At 27.4% G+C, this 21,846-nt stretch overlaps 1 protein-coding gene across 1 annotated transcript in view; it reads left to right on the top strand.

Annotated features, from left to right (window-relative positions):
* LOC117167662 (neuroendocrine convertase 1-like) overlaps positions 1-21,846 on the top strand; it is a 110,869-nt gene that overhangs the window by 64,183 nt on the left and 24,840 nt on the right. The window contains exons 6-9 of the mRNA XM_033352753.1: positions 2,515-2,581; positions 8,700-8,971; positions 11,029-11,241; positions 15,803-15,903. Coding sequence (XP_033208644.1) covers positions 2,515-2,581; positions 8,700-8,971; positions 11,029-11,241; positions 15,803-15,903 — 653 coding nt within the window. The remainder of the gene's footprint in view (positions 1-2,514; positions 2,582-8,699; positions 8,972-11,028; positions 11,242-15,802; positions 15,904-21,846) is intronic.

Raw genomic sequence — 21,846 nt, 5'->3', positions numbered from 1 at the left:
TATTTACGTTTTTACAAATTTATAACAGTATAGGAGATCCTTCTAGAAAGTTACAATTTTTATTTATTTGAAGAAAATTTGTAAGGGTTATACTCGTTCAGAGCCATAGATTCCGAATTTTTTAATAAAAAAGAACTAATTTAATAATTCAAAAATTTTCATTTATCAATTCCAATATCATTTATTAGCCGGAAAAGGTTCGTATTAAGGCAGGTATACTTGCGACAATTAAACGTCGTCTTAGTCAAGACAAGTCTTGACTTGAGACAAGTAAACGCCGTTTCACCTGTCGTGGCCATAAAAGTAAGACGAAAGCTTATGTCTCGACTCAGTTTTGAGACGCAGCCAGACATCAATGTCTTGGAGACGAGCTCAAGACATAACCAAGTCGAACTGAAGTCGAAGCATTTTTACTCAAGATAGAAAAAATAATACTTCAAAGATTTTATTATTATTATTTAAAAAAATAATATTTTCTGAAATACTATACTTTTTGTCAACTATTTCTTTAGCAAGGAATTTAAAATTCAAGTTAACCTACGTAATTGTTTAAAAAATATATTATTCTTTATAACTATCTTCTCTTAGATGATTTATAGAAAGTTTCAATTTTTTCTAAAATGTTGAACTTTACCTTCGGGTTTCAGTTATAAACAAATAATTTTAAAAAGCATGAAAATATCTCTTTATTTTGTGGATATTTTTTTTCTGAAATAAAACAGATTTTTTAAATATTTTAAAATTTTTTATATGGATCATATTAAACTAAAAAATTTCCTTGAAGTAAGATATAGATGCTAAGAGCATTTTAAAGTTAATAATAATATAATTATTTATAATTTTTTCCTCACCATAAAGTCAAAGGTGAAAATTTAAGGAACCCCGCAAACTTTCGAACATGATTGTTAAAAATAATGTCAAATATTTTTTAAAAAATCAGATAAAGCTGCAAGTATCTAGCATCAGTATAGAAGAAGATATAGTTACAAACAATAATAATGTGTTTAAACAAATACACCTCCATGTTATACCAGTCAAAATTAAATAAAATATAATTTTTTGATTTAAGAAACACAATTTAAAATGTTTTTCTAGTCTGATATATCAGAAATGATATATCATGTTTTATTTGAACGAATTTAATTTTGGAAAATATTAGGACAATTTTTTGGTTTTGCAAAATTTTAATGAATCTTAGGGAAACAAATTGTTTGAACAGATATTTACAGAAGCTTTTAAATGATGAGAAAACAATTTAAGTCTTGAGAATTTTGAAAGATTTAAAGAAAATAAAACGAATTTCTTAAGATTTATAGTAAAAACATAAATTATTTTTCATTTTCAAAAATTAATTCTCAGAGAATAATTAAAAGATTTTAAAACATTTTAAAAGATTTCCAAACTCCTTAAAAAAGCATCTGGAAGGTGTTAACAACATTCTTGAAATTTTAGAAATTTAAGAAATTTTTTTAGAATTTTAAATAATATTCAGAAGATAGACAAGTTGTAAAAAAATTTTTTAAAGATTTTCTAGATTGTTCATTCAAAAATCTTTTTAAATTTTCTCGAGAATCTTAGAGAAACTATATTTATATCACTTAACAAATAAACTGATCACACTGATCTTATCAGTTTATTTTGTATCGCCAATGAAACGTAAAAACTCTTGAATTATAAACTATTAAAATTAAAATAAACGTTTTAAATTCAAACTCTTAATAATTTGAACCTATTAAATTTTTATTAACTGAAATTTTAAGTAAATACATTTATACTGCAAAGTAACATTTTTGCAAGTTTTATAGATTTTACAGTTCAAAGATTCAGATTCAGTTCAAAAAATAGAAATCCACGTCATCAGTTTTAAAACTGTAACTTGAAAAATGAATGAACGTATTTCTAGATATTCCTCATTATATAATTTGAAGCAATTTTGAGTTAAAAACATTAAAAATCTGTACGATTTAAGTTTTTTTTAAACTAAACACTTTTTAAGTTCGAGTTTCAATTAGAAGTTACATCTTATTCTTAGAAGTTTCAAATAAATAATAATTATTGATTAAATTTTGTCTAATTGATAATTATTTCAGGAAACTTGTTTTTACTTTGAAGTATTTTAAAATATTCCCTTTAAATTATTTCTTCCAACATGTTTCAAAATCTTGATCAGAATCTACATTTTGATTACAATTTTCTGAAATATTTCAAAATTACGATATTTTTTAAAAATCTGTAATCTTAAAAAAATCTGTTTGAAATCTTTCAGATTCTTTTTCGATTTTTAACTTTTCGTCCACTTTTTGCTTTGTGTTTTAATAGCTAATGCAAAATAACAAAATAATTATTTAAACAATTTATTATTTTCAAAAATATTCGCAAATGAATGTGATTTCTAAACAAAATGATTCTCTTTAAAGTTTTTAAATTATTTGCTCCTGCTTGAATCGGATTTTACCACCTTGTTGATTTTATTTTAAAAAAATCATTTTTTATCACATAATTTTTATTTTATAGGATCCCGAAATCAGTTATGATGTCAACGAGCGAGATAACGACCCTCTACCTCGTTATGAGATAACAGGTATCTTTACTCAAATTTAATTTTTAAATACTTGATGATCTTCTTTCAATATTTGGATCTTTTCGTATTGCGCCTGCGTTGCACCAACAGCTAGATTGGCTACTGTTGTCGCGCTTATTTAAAACGATTAAACGTAAAAGCGAATTGGTTGCGACAAATGATACAATTAAAATTATTTGAACTAATCCTTTAATCACAAAAAATACTTAGAAACTGAAACGTACAATAATTATTTGATTTTTATTCCTCAAAGATCAATAATATATCATAGATTTACAGAAAAGAATATCCTTTTTATTACAAATAGTAATTAAAAATAATTCTTAGTATCTTGATCCATTTTACAATTATTATTTGCTGTGAAAAATTAAAAACTAACAAAAATAAATCATTTGAAATAAATGCGCCGAAGGTAATCAATCTAATATTCAGAATAAGGAAATTAATAAAATATAAAACTGAGATGGCGAAACATATAGACTGCAAAAATAAAAAATTATGTTTAATGAATTTTAGTCCAAAAAACGTATCAGCATTTCAATTATTATTAATTTTCGAAAAGGTCCCTCTGCTGTCCAACGGAAAAACCTAGTAAGTGACTTTTATTGTAGAGGTTATTTTCTCATGCGCATGTTTCGGAAAATAGTCTCTATGGCAAATCACTTACTAGGTTTTTCTGTTGGACAGCAGCCCTGAAAATATTGACTTCATACTTAGCCTAGAAGTTAATAGCCGGATGGTTGCTAAAAAGAGGACCACTTTAAGTCTCATTTATTTTTAAACTTTCTTTGAATAATAATTTTATTAAAAAATTATCGTAATAAAGCAAAATTTTTTGTCACGCACTTGTCCCTAACAACAAATTTAAAATGAAAACTTACTAAATAATATTACAAAAATTTCTCAAATATTTAAGATTGACATATAAATAAATGACATAATTTGGAATTATAATAATAAAGAGGAGAGGTGAATAATTAATAGTTAAGGATTTTAGAAATAATTTCAAATTCTGTCTCACAAGTTTTTTGTTAGTTCACACGACATTTCTTTTTTAGAATAATATTTAAAAATATAATTATTGAAGCTATACATGATTTAAGTTACAAATTTTAATTTTTTAGTTTTAGGAGGTCAAAAGTTTTTCCCGGCGATTTTAGAAAATTGAGCTTTTTTTATATCATTTTCTACTATAGTCAAGGTAGAGATACTCTAGGTAGAATTCTGCCACAACTTCCCACTGTTTTGATTGGCTACGATAAAATCGAAACCAGAAGTTGAAAAAACCCGCGATTTTTAAACCAAATTTTACAATAAGTTTACAATTGTGAAGAATAAAATGAAGAAGAAGGTAACATTATATATAAACATGTCAAAACTTTATGAAATATAAGAAAATGAAAATATTAAGAAAAAAAACTATTTCATTTGTTGTTTAAAAGTTAGTTTTGTTCGTTGAAAATTCAAATACTTTTATTGAAATGCGCCTTTTTTAAAAATAAAGTTAAACTTGTTAAGAAAATGTAACTATTTTATTTAAATTTTGTTTTTTGGGTTAGAAAATAATTTTTTCAATTGAAAATTTTCAAGGAAGGTTCGCAAAAATTCGTATTTTTGTACACAATTGGAACCCGAAATATACCTTTTTTAGCAATTTTGTATTTTGTTAAATTTAGTATTTTTTGGTAGAAAATTAGTCATATTGGTTACAATATTTTGTTGAAAACTCGTTTTATTGTTTGATTCAAAAGTTAATTTTTTAAAATGTTAATTTATTTATTCGACATTTGGTTTAAAAGTGATCTTTTATAGTTGAAAGTTCAATTATTTGGTTGAGACTTGATTTATTTTGCCCAAGTTTCATTTTTTTGGTAAAAGATTAAGGTTCGTAGTTGAAAATTCATTTTCTTGGGTGAAAGGTACGTCATTTTTCTTAAAAACATATTTATTTTGTTGAGAATTGATTTATTTTGTTAGATATTCGTCTTGTTTGGTTTCAAAACATTTTTTTAACTGAATTTTTAACTGTTTTATGTTTGATTTAAAATTTACATTTTAAAAATTGAACTAATTTTTTAACAATTCATATAAGTATTTAGTGGAAAATGCGTATTTTTGGTGAAACATTAATATTCTTGACTAAAAATTTATTTCTGTAGTGAAAAGTCAACTATTTCCCGAAAAGTTCATTTTTTGGATAAAAATTATTCAATCATTTAATTAAAAATTCACGCATTTTGTATAAAATTAATGTTTATGGTTGAAACTTAATGTTTTTGCTTGAAAATTCGTCCTTTTTTGGTAGAAAATTAATTTTATTAGTCTAATCGGTTTGTGGTTTGAAAGTTATCTTGTTTAGATACAAAGTTTACCATTTGACTGAAAATAAATGTATGCTATCAAACGTTGATTTTTTTTTGTAGAAAATGAATGTTTGTTTTTAAAAATTCATTTTGTTCAGTGAAAGAATTATCATTTTTGTTAAAAATTTCTTTCTTCGACTGGAAATTTATTTAGTGTGTTGAAAATTTGTTTTTTAGATAGAAATAAAATATTCTCTGATGTAAATTCTTATTCATGGTTAGAAATTAAACTATTTGGTTAAAAATTCAGTTTTTGGGTTAAGGAATCGTAGTTCAAAATAATCATAAACATTTTATAGCCAACGGAGATCCAAATATAATCATACCATATACGTTGCCAAAAAAACTGTTTAAAAACTAAAAAACGACTTTAAATAAACAGTTTCGGGTTTGATAAGTTATCCAGTAAATCTACGTATTGATTTGTCATCATACTATAATCCATTTTTTGTATATTCATGAAAGATTTTTCAGCAATCAAACATTTAAAAATGTATACACAGTAAATTTTTGCAAAACTGAGTTTTGCGTTTTATTAAAAATTTTTTTAACTAGTGCTGAAGGCTACTTATAACATACATGGGCATTTGAGTTATAAAAATAAAGTACAAAAAACTTGATAAATCTATATAAACGAAAAAAAAGTAATCGCTTTTCCAAAACTCATTTCTGTATTTGCTGCAAATTATCTTTTCCTATCTGGCTTCAAAGAATCTATTCTATATTCGAGGGCTTTTCACTATGAAAATTGACTAGAGAAATATTGGTAAGTCTACTGAATTGAAAAAAGGGAGGCAGAATGTTCAAAAAATTATTATTTTATTTCATATTTTTTTCTAATGTTTGTTGCTCAGTAAAAAGACATCAAATATTGTAAACTTTTTTTAACGTGTCGGGGTCTTTCGAATATTACAATTTTCTAAGACAACAAAAAATTGTAAGGATACATAATTTATGCAGAAAAGAATTTAATAAATTTTTTTCACGGCTGCCAGAGAAGTAGAAAAAATTTATCTTTTATATTAAAAATGGCAAAAATATACATTTATTTCGAAGTTTATCATATATAAATTTGTATTTAGCAATTATTAATTATTGTCGCACGAGTAATTATTATAAAAATTAGGGAATGATTAGGGTAAGGGATAAATTATTTAGAAGGAAACTACTGTATATTTTGAGGGAACTACTTTCTGCTTTATATTTGTTTACAACAAGATTTTAACAGTTTAAAATGTCATAAATTGTATACTTAAAAATGTTCAGTTGTATGCTGATGTATGACCTTAAACCTCGAAAAAAATTAAACAAACAAGTAATTTATTCTAAAAACAATTTAAAATGTTTTTTTCTGTTATAAATAATAGAATGGGAGGAGAGAGTTTAATAATAACTTAGTAAACCCCACATAAAAATGTAATTGGCATCATTAGAAAGCGTGTTACCGGGTTGTGAAACTACCCGTGCAGATGTTGAGGTGGAATGTTCAATCTGCCGCCAGTTGGAAACGGATTGTAATTCTGGTCTATAAATTTAAGAATTAATTACAGTTGGGTAGACGAACATATTCCCAGAATTTGAAGAACCAATTTTTAAAGTTAAGGCAAATATTTTCTTCTTTTAAAAAGAGAATATAAAGAATGGCAAATAACAATCACAAAACTTTAATTGAAAACCTTAGAAGGAGCAATATCGCGTTTTTGATACAAAATTCAGATTTAGCAGGAAAAAGGAGAGGAAGTTAAGAAAATCAGAGGAAGGGGAAGATCAGGAAAAAGTGGGAAAACAAAGTTGGGTGAAATTAGAGAAAGGGGAAAGAGTGAAGGAATTTAGTAAAAAAAGGAAATAAGAAAAGGTAGGATATGGAAGGAATTGGAATCGAGGGAAAGCAGGTGAAAAGAAGAAGTAGGTAAAAGGTAAGCAGTTAAGAGAAAGTGGGGTAAGTAAGGAAAAGAAGATTAAAGTATCGAGAGTGTGATAAAGTAGTGAAAGTGAGAGGGAGCTAGAAAAAGTCAGAAGAATTACGGAAAGCGATAGGAAGGATGTGGCAGTAGCGATGGGAAAGGATAGGTTGGAAAGTAAATGAAGCAATGGAAAATAGACGAAGTCAAGTCGGAAATAGTCGAGGAAAGGAGCGTGAGTGAGGAAAACTAGGGGTAGGGATTTGTGAAGCCGAAAGTGAGAAAGATCGGGAAAGTTGAGGAAGGGAGAGGAGTTGATGAAAGGAAGTTTGGGGAGGGGTAAGCAAGAAAAGTAATTGATGGGAAGATAATCAAAAAAAGTAGTAGAGAGATGGGGTGAGTAGGAAGTACATTAGGGTTCAAAAATGGAGGAAAAGTAGGGTCAGTGAAGAAAAGTAAGTAAATGTAAGAAGAGTGAGATAAAGCAGTGAGAGTGAGGGGAAGATAAGCGAAGTGCGAAAAATTATAGGAAGATATGGGAATGATGCCGGAGTGGCGATGGGAAGAAATGATTGAAAAATTAAAGTAAGTAAGGGAAACTAGGTGAAGGGAAGTCAGGAATAATAGAGAAATGGAGCTGAAGTGAGGGAAAAGACGGGACGGGATTTAAATAAGAGAAAATGAGGGTGACCAAAAAAAAAAGTAGTAGGGACATGGCGGGAACAGGAAGAAGATTAAGGGTGAGAAAGTGCCAGAAAGTAGGGTAAGATAGGAAAAGTAAGTTCAAGTATAGGCAGTGAGATGAAGTAGTAAACGTGAGGGAACATAGGAGAAGTTATGGAGATTCTGAATAGCGATAAAAGAGAAGATGAGGTCGAGGATTTCAGGGAAAGTAAGCATAACTTAATAAAAAGAGAGCAAGTGACGGTAATTTGGAGAAGGAAGGGAAATTAAGTAAAAGTAGAAAAGGGAGGGTTATTCAGGGAAAGTAGGGGAACTAAATGAAAATGAGGTAAAAAGTAGCGGCGGAGGAAAGTAAGAATCGGAGAAGCGGAAAGAGATGGTAGGTTCTGTGAAGGAAACTAGGGGAAAGAAATGGAATTCAGCAATACCAGAGAAACGAAGGACGAGTGGAAAATTAGGAGAAGAGAGTAAAGTAGGGGAAATTGCGAGAATTGTGGAAAAGTTAAGAAAGGGAGAGGAAGGGATGGAAAGAAGGTAGAGGATGGGTAATCAGAAAACGTATTGGAAGGGGTAGGTGTCAAAGGGAAGTATTAGAGGTACAGAGTGTAGGATTGAGTGGATGAGAAGGTGTGGTTTTCAGATTAACTAAGTGTAAGTAAATGAAGGGAGAGGAAATCAGGGGAAAAATAGAAAAAGGTAGAAAAAGTGAGAAAAATTAGGGTAAAATATGTATAGTCATGAAAAGTAGGAGAGCTCAGAAAAGATAACGATACAGAGGGGTAGTGGTAGCAAGTAGGGAAAGCAATGGCTAGAGGTAAGAATTATAATAACAAAAAAGAATTGGGATTCTCGCCACCGTAGGAGGAAAGGGCAAGTCGAGAAGGGAAAAGTAAGCATAGTAGAGGAGAGGAAGAAGTAGAATATGAAAGAAAACGTAGTAGGCGAAAGGTGAAAGGAGGCGGAAAGAGAAAAAGTGAAATGCTAGGAAAGAGAAATGCGGCTTGTGAAGGGGGATGGGGAAAACTGGTAGGGAGTTTTAAAAATAGGGGTAATAAAGTAAAAAAGGGGAAGATACGCTAAATTTTAACGAGGCACACGACGTCTACTCCAACCAATTTTTTCGAGATATGAATTGACCAAATTAATTTACAAAAATTTTTCATTATACAGGGATGAACAGACATGGAACCAGATGTGCTGGAGAAATTGCGATGGAAGCTGATAATAAAAAGTGTGGTGTTGGTGTGGCTTTTGCGGCATCAATTGGTGGAATTAAAATGCTCGACGGGGTTGTTAACGACCGGATCGAGGGTGAAGCTCTCGGTTATAAAACAGACATGGTGGATATTTATACAGCATCATGGGGACCAGCAGACGATGGAAAAAGTTTAGAGGCTCCAGGCAGATTGGCCTCGGAGGCACTCGAAAGAGGAGTCACCCAGGTTAGTCCTGTCTTCCCTGAACTGTAACATAAAGAGTAATTCAAGCAAATTAACGTACTTCCCACGCTTCAAAAATTTCATACGCTTTCTGAATTACCACTGCGAGGATAAAAAGTCTGGGTAGAAGAGCTTTTATTCACTTTTTTCAGGCAAATGGTTTTTTCTTTGGATAAGATAATACGACTGAGATGAGTTTATCGCAAAAGGAGCCTCATAAAATAAAATACAATATTCAAATAAAACTGAACTAATTAGGTCCATTAGGAAGACTTCAAAAGATATTCCAAGGGCTCTTAAAAGTTTAATGTAAAAAGTTCACTAATTGCGCGCCAGGATTTTTTATTTAAGATCGAGAGAGCTATTGGGGCCATTAAACTAAATTTTTAATTTTATGGTGTGCGTGGCTAAAACCGAATTTTCATGTGGGATCTTGAAAATTTATATTTTTTCAAATTATTTGATTTTTTTAGTGTTTAGTCATATTTCAATGAACGGAGAATTTTGAGAAATAATGTTCTCCTGATGGAAGTAATTTTCATCTAAATGATTCTTTTATGAAAATTTAGATTTAGTGGATAGCTTCACTGGATAAAAATTCTTTAAAAACATGGAAAATGAGGAAATTTATTATAAAAATAAGGAAATAGTTGTTTTTAACTAAAATTAATGTAAGTTCTTTGTTAAATGCAATTTTTAACACTTTGCATCCTAGCATTTCAAATGAAAATGTATTTTATTTTATCATATTTAGACTATTATTTTTAACCAAAAATATCATCTTCAGCAATGTGGTGAATTAATTTTATACCCGCAAAAATTTAATTTTAATTTTTAATTATTAATTTTTTAAAATAAATAAATAATTAATTAAAATTAAATTAAAATTAAATTAAAATTAATTAACTAATATTAGTTTTTTAATTTTAATTTTCAATTAAAATGACGAATCTTCAACCAAGAAAATTCATTTTTTTTATAAAGGAATTCCACCTGCAACCAATTAGTTGAATTTTCGATCAAGAATGATGGATTATCAACCAAAAAAGCTTGGGAAAGTTTAATAGTTGTTGTTGAAACCAAAATTGATATTAATTTAAAATAAAAACCAGTTGAATTGATATAAAAAGAGGAACTTTTAATAAAAAAGTTCAATTATTAACCAAAACAGATTTATTTTTCAATCAGAAAATAATTATTTTCTACTAAAAAGGGATGAATTTTTCAAGCAAGTAGACAAATTTTCAACGAAATAAAGAATTTTTCACTAAAAATTTTTCTCCTCATGAAGGTAAAAGATTGTGAAATTTTGAAACAGAAAATGTAGATTATTAACGAAAAGTTAATCATCAACCAAATAATCAATTTCAATTTGAAATCAAAATTAATATAATTTAAATTTAAAAAAAACAGATTTTCAAAATAACTATATAATCCTCAAGCAATAAAATAATCCGCACATTTTTGTCGAAAACAACGATAGTCAACAAATTCTGCAAAATTGGATAATTTTTAGACACATATGTATATCTAATTAAATAATTAAATAATTTTTTTCTCTCAATCCTAAAACCATACAAAGAAAAAATGGAATAAGTAAAAAACAATCAAATTTTATCAACCTTCATTATTGATAATATTGTCAACCAATGGGGAGGGGGACCAAACTATGAAGAGCATTAGTGCGATCTGTTAGACCGCACGTCATATTTCGAGTTTCTTAATCTATTTATGTTTAAAGATTTGTCTTAAAAATACCTTTGAACAAATTGAAACAGAAATATGAAATTCTGACGCTACTGTGGCCGTGCGGTCTCACGGACCACCTATGAACATTTAGTTAGTATTACTCACCAATTACACTTAGGACCACACATTATCCACCCACCTTGGCTAATAACGGCAGCCTCGAAGATTCCCAAGGGACCGCATGTTTGAAGCATGTTGCCGTCTATGAGACCGCACGGCTACGCTTGGCTTAAAATATTCGAATAGATTATCGGATGCGGTATGTCAAAAATATAAGTGAATGCCTCAAAAAAGATTTCTTGGCTTTACAGGGTCGTAATGGAAAAGGCAGTATATATGTGTGGGCTTCCGGAAATGGAGGATCAAAATATGACGATTGTGGATGTGACGGGTATGTTGCTAGTATTTACACAGTGGCTGTAGGATCCGCGAGCCAAACTGGAAGATTTCCTTGGTATGGCGAAAGGTGCTCGGCCACCCTCGCAACCACCTATAGTAGTGGAGCTTATCAGGATCAAATGATAGTGAGATTTTCAATAAATTATTTCATTATTTGTACGACAATCAAAAATCTCTAAATTTTTCATATATTTAACAAATATTGATAAACTAGCATTATTATTTTCTTCTAATGCTTGTTCATTTAAGTACCGCGGCACTGCGGTTTTTATTTTAAAATTCCGGTGAAACAGATGTCTATACGTAAGTCATAATCGTTGCTAAAATTTTATTTTCCAATTTCAAACATTTATTTGTAAAAAATGTATCCAATACAATTAAATATTACTTGATAGTACATGATATAATACTTATTAACAATATATTTATTATGTTTAAAATTGCTATAATTTCATTTTAAAGTTATAATTTTAATTACGAAATTTTAAAATAGTTTAATTTTTAAAACCTCAAAACTTTAAAAAAAAGTTTCTTAACAGTCAGTTTTGAATTTATTAATTTTGGATTTAAATATTATGATTTGACTGTTCTGAATTTTATTTAGTTTTAAATTTAATAATTTTACATCAACATTCTAACTTACATCATTTTATTTTCAAAGGTATACTAAATTTTCTGTTATTTTAAATTCTAGGAAATCCTAAATTATCAGATTGGAAGAATTGATAATTGAAAATATTCGGTAAAAAGGATTTGTAATTAAACAATTTTTAATTCATCACTTTCAGAATAAATTCAAACCCATACAAAATGAAGAAAATAATTTCTTATATTCAAGCTATAAAAATTAGAAGATCTTAGAACAAGGCATTGAAAATTAAATTGTTTTTCATTTGAAAATGTTCTTAAATAATCAGGATTTAAACATTAGAGCAATTATATTTTGAATGTTAAATTATATAATTTTTTTATATATAAGAAACTTAAAAATCTAAAAGTTTCATCAAATTTGATTTTGGAACATTTACTTTCATTTTGAATTTAAAAATGTTAAATTCTATTTACTATGAGTTAAACATGATTAAAATATAAAAGTTTTTCTGTTAAAATTATTTAATTTTAAAGGATTTGAATTAAAAAAATACAATTTTAATTCCATCAAATTTTAAATTAACTTGTTTTTGGAATTATAATCAGAAAATATTCCATTTCTAACGTTTTGAAAAATGGTCCTATTTTGTAAATTTTAATCTCAAATCACTTAATTTCGTTATTCTTGAAATAAAAATAAAATTGTTTCATTTAGTAACCGCTTCGTATTTAAATTGAAAATTTTTTCTTTTCAAATTATTTAATTTTAAAGAATTTGAATGGGAAACAATACAATTTCAATTCCATTAAAATTTAAATTATCTTGTTTTGAAAATTCTAATCTGAAAATTTTCCATTTCTAACCATTTGAAAAATGATCCTATTTTTTAAATTTTAAACTGAAATCACTCAATTTCGTTATTCTCGAATTCACAATAAAAATTTTCGATTTAGTAACCACTTCGAATAAGAAATCAGATAATTAATGTCAAATTATATTTTTTTTATATACAAGAAGCTCAAAAATCTATAATTCTGATAAACTTTGAATATAAAATATTTAATTTAGTTTTCAATTTCAAATTGTTAAATTGTATCCGCTACGAGATGGAATTTATTTAAATTAAAAAATTTTTCTTTTTAAATTATTTAATTTTAAAGGATTTGAATTGGAAATAATACAACGTCAATTCTATTAAATTTCAAATAATCTAGTTTTCAAAATTCGAATAAAAAAATATTCCATTTCTAACGTTTTGAAAAATGGTCCTATTTTGTAAATTTTAATCTCAAATCACTCAATTTCGTTATTCTTGAAATCCAAATAAAATTGTTTCATTTAGTAACCGCTTCGAATTTAAATTTCAAAGTTTTTCTTTTCAAATTATTTAATTTTAAAGGATTCGAATGGGAAACAATACAATTTCAATTCCATTAAATTTTAAATTATCTTGTTTTCAAAATTCTAATCAGAAAAGAGTCCATTTCTAACCGTTTGAAAAATGGTCCTATCTTTTAAATTTTAATCTGAAATCACTCAATTTCGTTATTCTCGAATTCACAATAAAAATTTTTGATTTAGTAACCACTTCGAATAAGAAATCAGATAATGTCAAATTATATTTTTTTTATATACAAGAAGCTGAAAAATCTATAATTCTGATAAACTTTGAATATAAAATATTTAATTTAGTTTTCAATTTCAAATTGTTAAATTGTATCCGCTATGAGATGGAATTTATTTAGATTAAAATTTTTTTTAAAAATTATTTAATTTTAAAGGATTTGAATTGAAAATAAGACAACTTCAATTCTATTAAATTTCATATAATCTAGTTTTCAAAATTCGAATAAAAAATATTACATTTCTAACGTTTTGAAAAATGGTCCTATTTTGTAAATTTTAATCTCAAATCACTCCATTTCGTTATTCTTGAAATCCAAATAAAATTGTTTCATTTAGTAACCGCTTCGAATTTAAATTTAATAGTTTTTCTTTTCAAATTATTTAATTTTAAAGGATTCGAATGGGAACAATACAATTTCAATTCCATTGAATTTTAAATTATCTTGTTTTCAAAAATTCTAATCAGAAAATATTCTATTTCTAACCGTTTGAAAAATGATCCTATTTTTTAGATTTTAATCTGAAATCACTCAATTTCGTTATTCTCGAATTCACAATAAAAATTTTTGATTTAGTAACCACTTCGAATAAGAAATCTGATAATTAATGTCAAATTATATTTTTTTTATATACAAGAAGCTGAAAAATCTATAATTCCGATAAACTTTAAATATAAAATTTTTAATTTAGTTTTCAATTTCAAATTGTTAAATTGTATCCGCTACGAGATGGAATTTATTCAAATTAAAAATTTTTTCTTTTTAAATTATTTAATTTTAAAGGATTTAAATTATAAACAATATCATTTCAAGCCCATTCAATTTTTAATTATCTAATTTTCAAAATTTCAATCTGATATCACTCAATTTTGTCATGCTTGAATTCATAATAAAATTCTTCAATTTAGTGGATGCTTCGAATAAGAAACGAGATAAAATTTCAACTACGGCTCTATAATAAAATTGTTATGTAAATTTAAATTTTAATAATATTTAATATAAAAATTAATTAAAATTTGCCATTTTCCATAGCTTTCGAATCAAAACAAATTAAAAATAATGAAAAATTAGAAAAATAGATTGCTAAATTCAAGAAATTTTGAAATAAAAGGCCTAAAATGGTCCAACTTTAAATATTGGAATCATATATAGCAATATTTTTCTATACTCTTGTTTTTTTAATTCTTAATGTAATATCTCCAAACTGTCCGACTTTTAATAAAACTTTATAAAAAAATAATTTGCTTACAATAAAAGAACATTAAATTAAAATATTGCAAGTTATAAAAATTTAACAATTTTGAATTGAAAAAGTTAAAATTTGTGTTCTTTAAAAAATAATGGATCAAAATTTAACTATCTGAAATTTAAGCCTCAATAATTGAATAATTTCTTTCATCTAGAATGTATACAATTTGAGAGTTCTAAATTTTAATGTTGAACGTTAAATTTTCGATTTTTCTCTTTCATCAGTTTTAACGTCGCAATTGAAACTGAAATATTTGCGTTTCGAAAAGTATAATTAAAAATAATTTATTTCTTAATTCTTTATATTCACTTAAAACATTAGAAATTTTAAAGAGTTCGACTATAAAAAAGTTTTAATATCTCAATTCTTAGCGTTTACATTTTTTTCTAGTTTTAAATAAAATGCGGATTCGTTTCATTTTCGTCGTTCCATAGTTAAAATTTTTTATTTTTATAGTTTTACGCTTGAAGTTACTTTTTATTTTGAACATTTTCTTTGAATAATTTAATTTTTAAGATCTATAGCTAAAAATTTGTTTATTTTAAACTGAGAACATGATGACTAAATTATTTTTCGAGCTTAGAAAAATGTGTCTGATCTACTTTAGTGTTTAATGTGAATTTTTTGTTTATTAACAATTAAAAATTCTAGAATTTCAGAAAATTAGAATTTATAACATTTAATTTAGTTCCCAATTTTAAACGATCTAATTTTAATGTTTTCGGATTCAAAAGTATTTGAATTCAAAACTTTTTAACTTTAAATTGTCAATTTTGAACAAAATTAGAAATAATAGAAATTAAATAACCTTTAATTTTAAATAATTAAATTTCGAACATTTTAATCTGAAAATTTATGATTTTCAGGATTTAAAAATATTGTGCCAAGACTCTTGAATTCAATATAAATTGAATCTTGAACGTTATCGCTTATAAATTAAGAGGAATCAATTAATTGTCATTCCATTGGATATATTTTCCTCTTATCAAATTTTACATACTTAAAAACTGATTTTTAACTTTTAAAAATCAATATTATTTGTGATAGATTATTGTTTAAAAAATGTTATGAGCTTCTTTTTTTAAAATCTGTTCAACAATGCAATTTATAAATTGTTTATATTATTACGTTAGGCAATAAAAATTCAGAGATATTAAGGAATATTTCGTGATCGTGTATTTACAACTGGATTAAATAAATAAAGTAATTTTGATATGCAGGTAACGACAGATTTAAAAAATAAGTGCACCATCAAACATACTGGAACATCTGCTTCTGCTCCACTGGCTGCTGGAATTATAGCTCTGGCTCTAGAAGTAAAGTGCGCATTACTTTTTTAGTCCTCAAAAAATAATAAATTAACATAAAATTAACGTTAACAATTAACATCAAATTATTTATTACATTATATCTGGGCAAAACGATAACACAAAAAAATATAAATTAAAATCAATATAATCAAAAATTAATCTCATCTCTCTTTAGCTTAGTTGGTATCAGTAGAATCAGACCGGAAATTTGAAAAGCCTGGGTTCGGATCCCAGTGGATTTTGAGGCCATTTTTTTCACAATTTATAAATAAAAAAAAAAATATTTAAAAATGTGGATGTTAGACTAGTAGGCAAAAAAAAATAACATAACATTTTTAAGTAATTATTAAAACCATACAAATAATTCAATTTTGTATGTAAAAAAAGGGTTAGATTTTAAAAATAAATTATTAGTATAATCTGTGAATTGTAGAACATATCATAGTAATTTTAGTTTCAATCAGTTTATTTACAGTGCAGAAAGTTTCAGAGCGTCTATAGCTGAAAGTTGGGACACGTGATAAATTAAGTTAGAGACAGCTTTCCTGAACTAACTTCCTTAAGTGGGTTTCCGCCATTAATAGTTTACGAGTGAATTCGATACCTTCATACGTTATTTAAAATTGGCTTCCTGATCACAAAAAATATTTTTTTATCAAATTTTTGAGGATTTAAAAAATTTGTTTACCACTGAATAAAATATATATTCTCCTTTTTATCATAAAGGAAACCTCCCAACAGTGGGTAATAGAAACTAGAATGGATAATAATTAGTTAAGAGCGCAAATAAAAGAGAAACAATTAATTATAATTTTAATAAATTAACACGATTAATGTTTTGATTTTTCATGAAATTAATTATTTTACTTTCACTGACACAAACTACATTACCAATTTTGGGATATTTTTTACCCTTTCCTACTTCGTGATCCAAATTGTTGTTCAGTTTTCAATTAAAAAATAATTTCTAATAAAATAGATAAGTTTGAGACTCAGTGAGGTAAAATAAAAAAAATTATTCTTAACAAAAAAGTTAATTTTAATCTGGTAGTTAAATTTTTCAAAGACAGTTAAATATTCAACAGAAAATTTATTTCAAACCCATAGTAATAAAATTAAATGAAGAAAGATAAACTTTCAAACAAGAAGGATGATTTTTCTACCACAAAAGATAAATTTACAATCCAACAAAATAATTAAACTGTCAACAAAATAGTTAAAGTTTTAAGAAAAATAACTCAAATATTAATGTAAAAAGTTGAATTTTCTATAAAAGGGGGAATTTTCAACAAAATACATTAAATAATAATCAAATTGTTGAATTTTTTACTAGAAAAAATATCTGTTGAACCAAAATTGGTAAAAAAATTAATATTTATTAAGAAAAATTTCAACTAGCAGAATTGAACAAAAAATAACATATTTTGATCTGAGTAGTTAAACCCTCAATTCAAAGATAAATTTTCAACAAACAAGAATAATTTTATTAACGAAAAGACGAATTTTCATAAAAGAATTCAGTTTTCCAACTAAAAGGTTGAATTTTTTAAAAAACAGTTGACCTGTATCCGGAAAAGATGAATTTTTAAAATGAAAATTGATTTCCGATCAAAAAAGATGAAATTTTAACAAAACAGTTGAATTAAACCAAAAAGGTGTATTTTACGTCAAGAATATTATTAAAAATAACGGAATACCTAAATTTTTAAAGGATATAAATCTTTAAAAAAGTAAGAATTTTTAAGAAAATAGATCATCCTTGAGCCAATAGTTAAGTTTTAAATCAATAACATAAATTATACAGGAAGATTAATTTTCGACAAAAAAAGACTGTTTTTTTTTAGCAAAGCACATGAATTTTCATCAAAACAAGATAAATTTCAATAAAAAATATAAATTTTTAATAAAAAATACTAATTTTTTACAAAAAATCGATTATTTAAATTCATACTTAGAAAAGTTAATTCTCAGTAAAAAAGGAAACTTGCAAGAAAATAGTTCAACCAAAAATATGATTTTGTAACCCACTAAATTAATTTTTGAAAAATAAAATAGTTGAATTTTTATCAAATAACATAAATCTTCCAGAAGGAAGATTAATTTTTGACCGAAGAAGATGAATTTTTGCCAAATTACATGGATTTTTATGAATAAAAGATCAATTTAACTTTAAAGTATCAATTTTTAATCAATAATGAAACACTAATATTGTTAGTTACAAAAATTAATTGTCAGTAAGAAAAAAGAAATTTCAGCAAAATGGATAAAACCAAAAGACCATTTTTTAACCCTGAAGGTCTATTTTTTAAAAATGGCGTAGATAAGTTTTCAACCAAATGAGTGAATCTTAAAAAAAGGAACTTTAAACAAACAATTTCAACTTTCAAGCAACAGTTGAATTTTCAAACCAAAAGGTAAATTTTCCCGTGAGAAGATTAATTTTTGACCAAAAGAGATTACTTTTTAACAGAGCACCATCAAGAAAAAATGAATTTTAATGAAAAAGATTAAATTGCAACCACAAATCAAATCGTTAAATTGTTATCTTAAAAATTAATTCTCATTAATTGAAAATTCAACAAAAGAGTTCAACCTAACAGATTATTTTTTAAACCTGATTTTTCAACAAAATCCTTGAATCTTAAACAAGAGTTTAAGATATTTTTAGATTTTATCTTTTAGTTTTTAAAATTAAAGCCAATTAAATTATAATTAATTCTTTCGAGGCCGATTTCGTAAAAAAGGGTTTGTTTGTTATTCAAGTTGTTATGGTTTAAGTTTCTGCTGTTTTATGTTCGGTCATCTCGACTATATATTTCTTCGAAATATGACCATCTTGTTTATATTATTCGCATTCTGATGTAGTGTGTGAAGTCTGAGGACCAGAGACGGAGATTGAGTGTGAGGAGATCCTCGAAAGAGAAATGTACTCTGATTCTTTTACTCCTTGCTCTAATAAAAATTTTTATATTGTATTTAGATTGAATGGAATTATTTTAGAAATACTTGCCTTGATAGACACAATTTATTAAGTACAAATTAACATTGGTCCTTAGAGCCGGATTGATTAAAAAACATTAATCGGTGAATCAGTGTATCAAAGACATTACTGCTAAATTATAAAATCAAACTGCAGTGTTTGATTACAGCTGTTACAAAAATCTGTGGAAGTGATAGTGGGACATTTCTATGCCGCTATACAGGAGTGCTAATGTGACATAAGTGCGTCGAGCATTCAAGCCAGTTCTGGTACTGGCTACACTAGTTATCATTGGATTACACAACTACATGAAAATAGTGTTTCAATTTCACCAGGGCAATGCGTTTTTAAAAAAACACCCTGTATCTGAAAGAGTACCAGACATTCAAGTAGACACCAATTCAAATTGAGGCAATGCACATGTAGGCACATTTAGGCAGAGTCAAGGCAAAATTGGGTATGTGCGTTTATGGTCCTTATTAAGGAAGTGTCCCTTATTTTGTTTTGAGCTCCGAGTTCATATTTATTTGAAATGCGTTCTTACGAAAGATTCAATTTTCTTGAGCAATAATTTCACTTATACTCTGTTTCGAAAATGGACGACTTTGACCGATTAAGTATACTTTTACAAAAAAGCACAACAATTAGAGAGCATGTAACTACATTTAAGGAATTTTTGGCACAGATTGACGCGAATAACCCTACTCAGGTCGCTGAATTGCAATTACGATACAACTCAGTTTTTGCACATTTTTCAAAGTTTGATGATTTATATGACGAGATTCAACTGATTGATAATGAAACAGATCACAGCCCCGATAAAAAAACCATTCAGGATCTTTTCTTCCAAACCCTTGCGCAAGCTCAAAAATATGTTACACCTCTCGCATCTCAATTTACTATTAGTTCACATACTGTAAATCATGACACGATTTCAAATCCAGGTGTCGCGAATGGATCAGTTGCATCCAACAGTAGAAGGAATCTAAAACTACCTCAAGCTGAATTACCTTCTTTTAGCGGCAAAGTGGAAGACTGGTTATCATTTAGAGATTCTTTTACCACAATGATTATTAACCGTGATGACATAAGTAATGTAGAAAAACTGCAATATCTGAAATTAAAGATCAGGCATTACGTAAAATTCAGGTTTTGGCTATTACGAACGAAAATTTCGATCGCGCATGGAATCTTCTACGAAAATCGTATAAAGATAAACGTACCCTGATATCACGTCATCTTAGTTTATTGCTACGATTACCGGTTCAAGAAACAGAATCCTATCAGGGACTGATCGCTCTTGCTGATGAATCGCAGCAGCATCTTCAGTCACTAGCTTCATTAGAGGTAAATGTCAGTCATGAAATGATAGTAGCTATTATTGAAGAAAAACTTCATAAATCTTCCTTGGAAAAATGGGATGAAACCATTAAAAATGGAGAATTTCCAACATTAGAATATTTAACTGATTTTTTATATAGAACTGCAGCGCGTATTTCTAAGCGCAAAAACGATAATACTGCTAAGGATGCCACTGATAAGGATTCTCCTCCTTCCAAAAAACGTAAAGATGATGGGAAACGTCAGGTATTCGTGACTGCCACATCCAATAAATGCCCTCTTTGTACCGAGCCTCATTATCTATTTAAATGCAGCAAATTCTTAGCGTTGACGTTGGAGGAGCGTATCAAGGTGGTAACGGATGCACATTTATGTTTCAATTGTCTGCGTAATCATAAAGCGAGGGATTGTAAATTTGGTACTTGTAAAAAGTGTGGGAAGCGTCACAATACTTTATTACACTTCACCAAGGCACAAGATTCGAAAAAATCCAGTGAATTGTGACAATTAACGCCTGTCCCGGAAATGACTTTGAAGTCTCTTGTTTCTTCGCCAGCTTGTCAGCTAATGACGAGTGCGAAAGTTCAAGTATTTGACAACAAGAAAAATCAAACAAAGGCACGAATATTACTTGATACTTGCGCAACCACGAATTTTGTGACAATAAATCTCATAAAGAAATTAAAAATTCCAACGTTGAAATGTTCATTTTCAATTGGAGCTGTAAACAATCTCACAACAGTTGTAAATATTATGGTTCACATAACTTTCAAATCAGTTTATAATGAGTATCAGCGTACTCTTAATTTTTTAGTAATTCCCAATATAACTGATTTAGTTGCGAATCCAGTAATATCACGCGAGAATCTTCGAATTCCTAAAAATATACTACTCGCTGATCCCAATTTTCACATACCCAGAACAATTGACATGTTGATCGGCGCAGGTACAAGTCTATCTTTATTATCGATAGGTTCCATAAATTTATCTCAAAACGGCAATGACCTTTATTTACAAAAAACTCGATTAGGTTGGGTAATTGGCGGAAGTTTAGATTGTCCAAAAAATTCTAAAATTATAAAATCTAATAACTGCCTAGCAACCGATATGAAAGCGATAATTGAGAAATTTTGGTCAATAGAGGAATTTTTGTCTCAATCAACACTTTCGCAGGAAGAGATCGATTGCGAGGAACATTTTAAGCAACACGTGACACGAGATCAAAGCGGTCGATATATAGTCGCCTTACCATTCAAAGCGACAACTAAAACATTAGGGGAATTGAAGCAAACTGCGTTGAAAAGATTAAAGGAACTACAGAAGAGATTTGATAAAGATCGGGAACTTAAAGAACAGTATACGGCGGTCATCCAAAACTACTTAGATTTGAGTCACATGTCATTAAATAATTCGACTAACAATAATGATGGTTTTTATTTGCCCCATCACAGCGTTATAAAAAATTCCAGTACTACTACCAAATTGAGAGTAGTCTTTAATGCTTCAATTAAATGCAGTTCTGGTGTCTCTCTAAACGATCTCCTGATGGTCGGTCCCACAATTCAAGATGATCTCTTTGCCTTAATAATTCGTTTCCGTTTTCATAATTATGTGCTCATAGCTGACATTGAAA

Source organism: Belonocnema kinseyi, chromosome 2 (genome assembly GCF_010883055.1).
Source record: "Belonocnema kinseyi isolate 2016_QV_RU_SX_M_011 chromosome 2, B_treatae_v1, whole genome shotgun sequence".
In the NCBI taxonomy this organism is placed as follows: Eukaryota; Metazoa; Arthropoda; class Insecta; order Hymenoptera; family Cynipidae; genus Belonocnema; species Belonocnema kinseyi.
Note: the sequence above shows the minus strand (reverse complement) of the source record. Positions and strands in the feature narration are given on the sequence as shown.